The sequence below is a fragment of the Ascaphus truei genome, chromosome 21 (genome assembly GCF_040206685.1).
Source record: "Ascaphus truei isolate aAscTru1 chromosome 21, aAscTru1.hap1, whole genome shotgun sequence".
NCBI classification, from domain to species: domain Eukaryota; kingdom Metazoa; phylum Chordata; class Amphibia; order Anura; family Ascaphidae; genus Ascaphus; species Ascaphus truei.
In genome coordinates this window covers 4,426,216-4,435,287 of record NC_134503.1, presented here as the reverse complement: position 1 = coordinate 4,435,287, position 9,072 = coordinate 4,426,216, and the positions used below count along the sequence as shown (strand labels likewise).

General features: G+C 47.4%; 1 protein-coding gene across 6 annotated transcripts in view; it reads left to right on the top strand.

The window, feature by feature from the left end:
• The first annotated feature begins 1,407 nt into the window (after positions 1 to 1,407).
• The window catches only part of DNM1 (dynamin 1), a 72,605-nt gene continuing 64,940 nt past the window's right edge, over positions 1,408 to 9,072 (top strand). For 5 of the 6 annotated variants that reach the window (XM_075578584.1, XM_075578579.1, XM_075578583.1 and 2 more), the window contains exon 1: positions 1,408 to 1,755. In XM_075578584.1, coding sequence (XP_075434699.1) covers positions 1,595 to 1,755 — 161 coding nt within the window. In that variant the 5' untranslated portion in view covers positions 1,408 to 1,594. The remainder of the gene's footprint in view (positions 1,756 to 9,072) is intronic. The other variant, XM_075578580.1, reaches the window with a different exon arrangement.

Genomic DNA, 9,072 nt, shown 5'->3' with positions numbered 1-9,072 from the left:
TCTCAGACGTGCTATTAGAGAGGGTCGGGGTTCCTTACAATGCGACTGATCTCAGACGCGCTATTAGAGAGGGTTGGGGTTCTGTAGAATTTCACAATATAATTGTAGGGTTCCTTAACCCAAAAAAGGTTGAAAACCACATGATTAGATTTTAGATAGGTAGAAGAGAAGAGGAGCACAGCTGTGCTCCTCTTCTCCTCTACCTATCCGGATTCTTCTTCTGAGGACTGCACGCCGAGGAATCCACTCATCTGGAACTATACTACAGGTAAAGGGCATTAGCCCTTCATTTGTTACCTTTCTATTGCTGGACTGTGTTATATTATACCCCAGTGGTGAATTTATGCATATTGGAGACCAAGTATTGGGGTAGCTGTGTGGGCACCACCAGGTCCCTATTTGTCACCCTGGGGTGTTCATTTTTGTCAATATATTACTGTTCCTGGATTCTGGATTCATTCAATGGAATGTATGTTATCTGAGCTTACTGTGGTGTTGCACCAATATACCACACTACCTATGATTAGATTTTAGAACTCCTTTCTTCCTATTTGTTTTTTTCATGCGCTTCTCCTCATTATGGATCATAATTACAGCCCTTCCAGGGAACTCCAGGTCAAGTGTGATTAACAAAAAAAATCCAGTCCTGGTTTTGTTTTTCCATTTAATGATCTGTGAAGCCGCGTCCAGGGCGAAACTTAGTGCTCGTGGTAAGCGCGATCAAACACATTGCGACAATGTGTTGGTCCAGGGTCCGCGCACGTGAGCGCTAGGCGCTCCGCCTGGACGAGGCCTTAGAGATTAGGGTAAAAGGTAAAGAAAGAAAGGACTGGAGTTCATAGGTAGATATGTAAATCTTTATGTTTATAGCGACCTCTGTGTACTCAGCGCTTCACAGAAGAAACAGTCCAATACAGGGAACTATAAATCAATAAGTGCAACAAACAGAATCAGACAATAGGAAAATAAATCCCTCGCCCGCAGAGCTTACAATCTGTTATTTGTTATTTATATGATTGTCACGTGTATTACTGCTGTGAAGCGCTATGTACATTAATGGCGCTATATGAAGACATGCAGACATATGCAATTTCCTGTATCACGTGTACAGTCAGCGCTATACACATAATAATAATAATAAATATAATAATAATAATAATACACGTACTCGTATAATAATAAATAATGAGGCCCCTGGACGCAAAGTCTACCCTTGATTATCTGAACGCCACGTCTTGTGACACTGGCGCTGCACGTGACAGCATCTCCGCAGGTATATACATAAAGGCATGCATACATACATAGACAAATGAATGAGAAACTACAACTCCCGTGATCCTCAGCGCGGGTCTGCGCCAACACACTGTCACTGCCAACACGTCGCCCTCTAGCGGCAGCCCGTGGTCGTTGCAGTTTAAATCCCCCCTCATTGCAGCTCGCTGGCTGCGCTTGGAGCTGGCAGTCTGGGGAAGCGCAAAGAGGAGGAGGAGGAGGAGGAGGTGGGAGAAGCCAGACTAGATCCAAGGGGTCCTGCGCATCCCACCCGGGCTAAGGTGTGAGAGGACCGGCATTTACCGAGGCAGAGGCTGGCAAGATGGGCAACCGAGGGATGGAGGAGCTGATCCCCATGGTGAACAAGATGCAGGATGCTTTCTCAGCCATAGGGCAGAATGCTAACCTGGACCTGCCACAGATCGCTGTGGTTGGGGGTCAGAGCGCTGGGAAAAGCTCTGTGCTGGAGAATTTCGTTGGCAAGTAAGTGAATGGGGCTGATGTGCTGATGTGTGTGTATGAAGCACCCAGTGAAGGCTGCGTTGTAATAATCCCACGCAGATGTGGTGGTTCCTGGGATGAGACTCTCAGAATAACGCTGAATAATGAATGGTGGATGGAATGGCACTTTCCCGGGTCGGTGACACCTTGTGTCTTATTAATTCACAGGGCTGGAGAGACGCAGGGGGGGGGGGGGGGGTGCTGAGGGGAGTCTTGATGAGTTATTTCATATCTCTATATACCATATATATGTATTTTATTGGCTGATACTATTATCTTCCTGCCTGATTACTACAACAATAACACATGCAAAGGGAAAATGCGGTATATCTATATATAGATATACTGTATATATATATATCTATATACATTATTTATGCGTCGGGGGTGTATTGGAGATAATGGGATAGAGAAGAATGGAGAAGGTGCGGAGAAATCTGTCTGTTCTGCAATGGAGGAGGAGGAGGAGGGATGGAGGATGGGGGGAGGAGGGAGGAGGGGGGTGGAGGAAGAAGGGTGCAGGACCAATGTCATATGTCTGCATGGGATTCATGCTTTCATCCCAAATTCCGTTTCTGGGGATTGATGTAAATTGACAGAAATGCAGATATGCACTAAAATCCTAAATATCTATCTATTTACCTGTGTGTGTGTTGTGTGTCTTTATGCACTGCTGTACTTGTGCAATATATATATATACATGTATGTATGTATGTGTGTGTATGTGTCTGTGTGTGTACAAGTGCATATATATACAAATAATATAGTGTGTGCAAATGTTTGTGTGTGTTTGCGTATGTTGACTTATTGCTGTACATACACACACAGATGTGTGTGCGTTGTGTGTATATATATATATATATATATATATATATATATATATATATATATATGTATATATATGTGTGTGTTTTATATATATATATATATATATATATATATATATATATGTATATATATATACGTGTGTTTTATATATATATATGTCACGTGTGGAAATATAGGACATATGCATTATATGTACATATATAATAGTATGTATGACAACGAGTGACTGTATAATGGTGGCCCCGCTGAATGATCCTGCACTGCTGTCTTTATCTATGTTTCCACGTGAAGTCTCATTTAAAGGACTGGGTTATATGAGGTTCTGCTGCCATTGCCTTCTCAGTGATGAATCAGATCTGCAGGGAGCCCTGTGCTGAGTGCACTCTCAATGTGAAGCACTGCTGTGGTAGGGGGCTCCCTCCATGTCTGTGACACATGCAGAGAGCATGAGGGACCACCCTTAGCGTCGCCTGAGTATTGGGTTGGGCTAGGAGGCGCTGCACCCAGTCACCCAGTCACCCAGTCACCCAGTGCACCATAGACAGGGCAGTGCACACACAATAACACCTCACATTAATGATCACACAAAGTAACACAAGGATACAACTCCAGGGTTTGTTATCACGTAGATTTGCTTGCATCGTCCACTTTCAGTGCTTGGGGGGGGGGGGGGGGGGGGGGGGGGCTTTATTGCATTAAAGGGTTAACATGAGATGACACATTACAAGATGCAAGCAGTCTCTGGGGGAATGACAATCACATACAGATTGCAGCTGGTGTTGTTGTGAGCAGAACATTTTTTTCTGTTACCTTCATATAGTCTGTGTAAGTGTGTGTGCGAGTGTGTGTATGGGTGTGTGTATCTGTGTCATTGTGTGTGTTACTGTGTGTGTGGTAGGACACACGGCTCACAGGTCTGTCATTATGCGGGTTATTGTGTGTGTGTGTGTGTGTGTGAGATAGGACACAGTTCACAGTTCTGCCATTATGTGTGCTATTGTGTGTTTTGTTGTGTGTGTTAGCTCTCAGCACACAGTTCTGTGTCATTATGTGTATTACTTTCTGTGTGTGTATGTGTGTGTGTTAGGACACACGGCTCACAGTTCTGTGTCATTATTATGTGTGTTATTGTGTGTGTGTGTGTAGTTGTGTGTTAGGACACACAACTCACAGTTCTGTGTCATTATGTGTGCTGGTTAATACACAGCGTACAGTTCAGTCATTATGTGTGTTATTGTGTTATGGTGTGTGTGTTAGGACCCCCAGCTCACAGTTCTGTGTCATTGTATGTATGATACACAGGCTCACATGGTCAGTGTTACCTGTAGCATGTATTGTGTATGATGGAGTCACACGGCCTCCTGTCTGGGCAGTAAGCACTTACTGCTGCACAATGTATTCTGGGAAGCAGTCATGTCCTTGCTCTGTGTGTCCGACAGTGAGTGACGGGGGTTAAAGGTCGGGGAGACCGTGCAGATATCTGCAGATACAGGACTGGTTAGAGAAAGCTCTGCTCACACACAACGTGGCAAACACAGGGAAGACACACACACATGCACACACTGATATACGCACACACACACACTGACATGCACACACTAGCACACACACACACACTGACACACACATGCACATATTGACACACACACATGCAATGACACACTGATACAGACACACAATGGCACACAGAGACACAGGCACACACACAATAACACACACCGAAATACACAGACACACTGTCATAAACAGAGACACACACGTGCACACTAGAAAACACTCTCACCCAATCACCCTACTTTCTGCATACTCTCCCCCATCACCCATCACACATCACCTCTCCCCCATCACCCATCACACATCACCTCTCCCCCATCACCCATCACAACGCACCTCTCCCCCATCACACATCACCTCTCCCCCATCCCATCACCCATCACACAGCACCTCTCCCCATCACACAGCACCTCTCCCGCATCCAATCACACAGCACCTCCCCCTCATCCAATCACACAGCACCTCTCCTCCATCCCATCACACAGCACCTCTCCCCCATCACACAGCACCTCTCCCCCATCACACAGCACCTCTCCCTCATGCCATCACACGGCACCTCTCCCCCATCCCATCACACATCACCTCTCCCCCATCCCATCACACGGCACCTCTCCCCCATCCCATCACACATCACCTCTCCCCCATCCCATCACACGGCACCTCTCCCCCATCCCATCACACGGCACCTCTCCCCCATCCCATCACACATCACCTCTCCCCCATCCCATCACACAGCACCTCTCCTCCATCCCATCACACGGCACCTCTCCCCCATCCCATCACACATCACCTCTCCCCCATCCCATCACACGGCACCTCTCCCCCATCCCATCACACATCACCTCTCCCCCATCCCATCACACGGCACCTCTCCCCACCCCATCACACAGCACCTCTCCCCACCCCATCACCCGGCACCTCTCCCCACCCCATCACACGGCACCTCTCCCTGTGGATTTTGCAGGCTTTTTCTCCGTCACGCTCCTCTGTTCAGAACCCAGATCTCACTGTTTGCACATCATTCACGCCTCATGACAAGTATCACACACTCACGCCACCTCACAGTAACACAATGACATGACCAGGGCTGAAATCCCCAGAGTGAGGCACTTAATACCCCAACAGGACCATATTACCCCAATGCCCTCTGTTGCTTCCTACCTTGGACAGCACCATTCATACCGTACACTGCAAGATCTTTATCCGAGTCTCCCTGCTGCAAGACTGGTGTACAGGCCGTCCTCGGTGATCCACGGGAACCCGTTCTGGAAGTAGCGTTGGATAGTGAAACCGTTGTAAAGTGAGTCCCATGTTAATCAGTGGCAGTGAGCGTCGGATAACGCATTCAGGCGTCAAAAAACAGCCCATAGGGTTGCATTGTAAAGCGTTGGATCTGCCATTCGTTGTAAAGTGAAACGTTGGATAGCGACAACCTTCTCTCTTTCCCTCTCTTTTCCCTCACGCTCCTTTCTCTCTCTCTTTCCCTCTCTCTTTCCCTCTCTTTTCCCTCACGCTCCTTTCTCTCTCTCTTTCCCTCTCTTTTCCTTCTTTCTCTCTCCCTTTTCCTTCTTGCTCTCTCCCTATCTTCCTCTCTCTTTCTCTTACTTCCTTCTCTCTCTCGTCCTCTCACTTCTCTCTCTCTCTTTTCTCTATCTCTCTCTCCCCCCTTCTCCCTGTGCTGTTTTCTTGCAGTAGGAACAGCAACGTCTGTAACACCGTGTCTCTCTCTCTCTCTCTCTCTGTCTCTCTCTCTGTCTCCCCCTTCTCCCTGTGCTGTTTTCTTGCAGTAGGGAACAGCAAGTGTGTAACACTGTCTCTCTCTTTCTTTCTGTCTCTCTCCAGAGGTTTTGAATCAATACCCCCCCTGACCCCCCCCTGACCCCACCCAAAAAAAAACACACGAACAAGTGTAAAACTTCACAATTATATAATAACTCAAATCAAGGGGGCAATCTCATTAGCTCACGGGCTCCAAACTCCCCAAACGAATCCTCCACATCAGGGGATGTCAACTCCAGTCTTCTTCCCCCCCCCTCCCCAACAGGTCAGGTTTTAGGATATCCCTGCTTCAGCACAGGTGGCTCAATCAGTGGCTTAGTCAAAGACTGAACCACTGATTGAGCCACCTGTGCTGAAGCAGGGACTGATTGAGCCACCTGTGCTGAAGCAGGGATATCTTTAAAACCTGTTCTGTTGTGTTGGGAGGGGGGGGGGGGTTGAGGCCTGGAGTTGAGAAGCCCTGGGTTACATAAGAGGAAAGCTGCAAGACCTGTATTTTGTAATTCTGGCTTCAACAAACCCTTGGAGAATAAATATGTGCCAGTGTATCCAGGGGCAGAATCAGCAGGTAAATATGTGCCAGTGTATCCAGGGGCAGAATCAGCAGGTAAATATGTGCCAGTGTATCCAGGGGCAGAATCAGCAGGTAAATATGTGCCAGTGTATCCAGGGGCAGAATCAGCAGGTAAATATGTGCCAGTGTATCCAGGGGCAGAATCAGCAGGTAAATATGTGTCAGTGTATCCAGGGGCAGGATCAGCAGGTAAATATGTGCCAGTGTATCCAGGGCAGAATCAGCAGGTAAATATGTGTCAGTGTATCCAGGGGCAGAATCAGCAGGTAAATATGTGTCAGTGTATCCAGGGGCAGATCATCAGGTAAATATGTGCCAGTGTATCCAGGGGCAGGATCAGCAGGTAAATATGTGCCAGCGTATCCAGGGGCAGGATCAGCAGGTAAATATGTGCCAGCGTATCCAGGGGCAGGATCAGCAGGTAAATATGTGTCAGTGTATCCAGGGGCAGAATCAGCAGGTAAATATGTGTCAGTGTATCCAGGGGCAGCATCAGCAGGTAAATATGTGTCAGTGTATCCAGGGCAGAATCAGCAGGTAAATATGTGTCAGTGTATCCAGGGCAGAATCAGCAGGTAAATATGTGCCAGTGTATCCAGAGGCAGAATCAGCAGGTAAATATGTGTCAGTGTATCCAGGGGCAGAATCAGCAGGTAAATATGTGCCAGTGTATCCAGAGGCAGAATCAGCAGGTAAATATGTGCCAGTGTATCCAGGGGCAGGATCAGCAGGTAAATATGTGTCAGTGTATCCAGGGGCAGAATCAGCAGGTAAATATGTGCCAGTGTATCCAGGGGCAGAATCATCAGGTAAATATGTGTCAGTGTATCCAGGGGCAGAATCATCAGGTAAATATGTGTCAGTGTATCCAGGGGGCAGAATCAGCAGGTAAATATGTGTCAGTGTATCCCGGGGCAGGATCAGCAGGTAAATATGTGCCAGTGTATCCAGGGGCAGAATCAGCAGGTAAATATGTGTCAGTGTATCCAGGGGCAGAATCATCAGGTAAATATGTGCCAGTGTATCCAGGGGCAGAATCAGCAGGTAAATATGTGCCAGTGTATCCAGGGGGCAGAATCAGCAGGTAAATATGTGTCAGTGTATCCCGGGGCAGGATCAGCAGGTAAATATGTGTCAGTGTATCCAGGGGCAGGATCAGCAGGTAAATATGTGTCAGTGTATCCAGGGGCAGGATCAGCAGGTAAATATGTGTCAGTGTATCCAGGGGCAGGATCAGAAGGTAAATATGTGTCAGTGTATCCAGGGGCAGAATCAGCAGGTAAATATGTGCCAGTGTATCCAGGGGCAGAATCAGCAGGTAAATATGTGCCAGTGTATCCAGGGGCAGAATCAGCAGGTAAATATGTGCCAGTGTATCCAGGGGCAGAATCAGCAGGTAAATATGTGTCAGTGTATCCAGGGCAGAATCAGCAGGTAAATATGTGCCAGTGTATCCAGGGGCAGAATCAGCAGGTAAATATGTGCCAGTGTATCCAGGGGCAGGATCAGCAGGTAAATATGTGTCAGTGTATCCAGGGGCAGAATCATCAGGTAAATATGTGTCAGTGTATCCAGGGGCAGGATCAGCAGGTAAATATGTGTCAGTGTATCCAGGGGCAGGATCAGCAGGTAAATATGTGTCAGTGTATCCAGGGGCAGGATCAGAAGGTAAATATGTGTCAGTGTATCCAGGGGCAGAATCAGCAGGTAAATATGTGCCAGTGTATCCAGGGGCAGAATCAGCAGGTAAATATGTGTCAGTGTATCCAGGGGCAGAATCAGCAGGTAAATATGTGCCAGTGTATCCAGGGGCAGAATCAGCAGGTAAATATGTGCCAGTGTATCCAGGGGCAGAATCAGCAGGTAAATATGTGCCAGTGTATCCAGGGGCAGAATCAGCAGGTAAATATGTGCCAGTGTATCCAGGGGCAGAATCAGCAGGTACATATGTGCCAGTGTATCCAGGGGGCAGAATCAGCAGGTAAATATGTGCCAGTGTATCCAGGGGCAGAATCAGCAGGTAAATATGTGCCAGTGTATCCAGGGGCAGAATCAGCAGGTAAATATGTGCCAGTGTATCCAGGGGCAGAATCAGCAGGTAAATATGTGCCAGTGTATCCAGGGGCAGGATCAGCAGGTAAATATGTGCCAGTGTATCCAGGGGCAGGATCAGCAGGTAAATATGTGCCAGTGTATCCAGGGGCAGAATCAGCAGGTAAATATGTGTCAGTGTATCCAGGGGCAGAATCATCAGGTAAATATGTGTCAGTGTATCCAGGGGGCAGAATCAGCAGGTAAATATGTGTCAGTGTATCCAGGGGCAGGATCAGCAGGTAAATATGTGTCAGTGTATACAGGGGCAGAATCAGCAGGTAAATATGTGTCAGTGTATCCAGGGGGCAGAATCAGCAGGTAAATATGTGTCAGTGTATCCAGGGGGCAGAATCAGCAGGTAAATATGTGTCAGTGTATCCAGGGGCAGAATCAGCAGGTAAATATGTGTCAGTGTATCCAGGGGCAGAATCAGCAGGTAAATATGTGCCAGTGTATCCAGGGGCAGAATC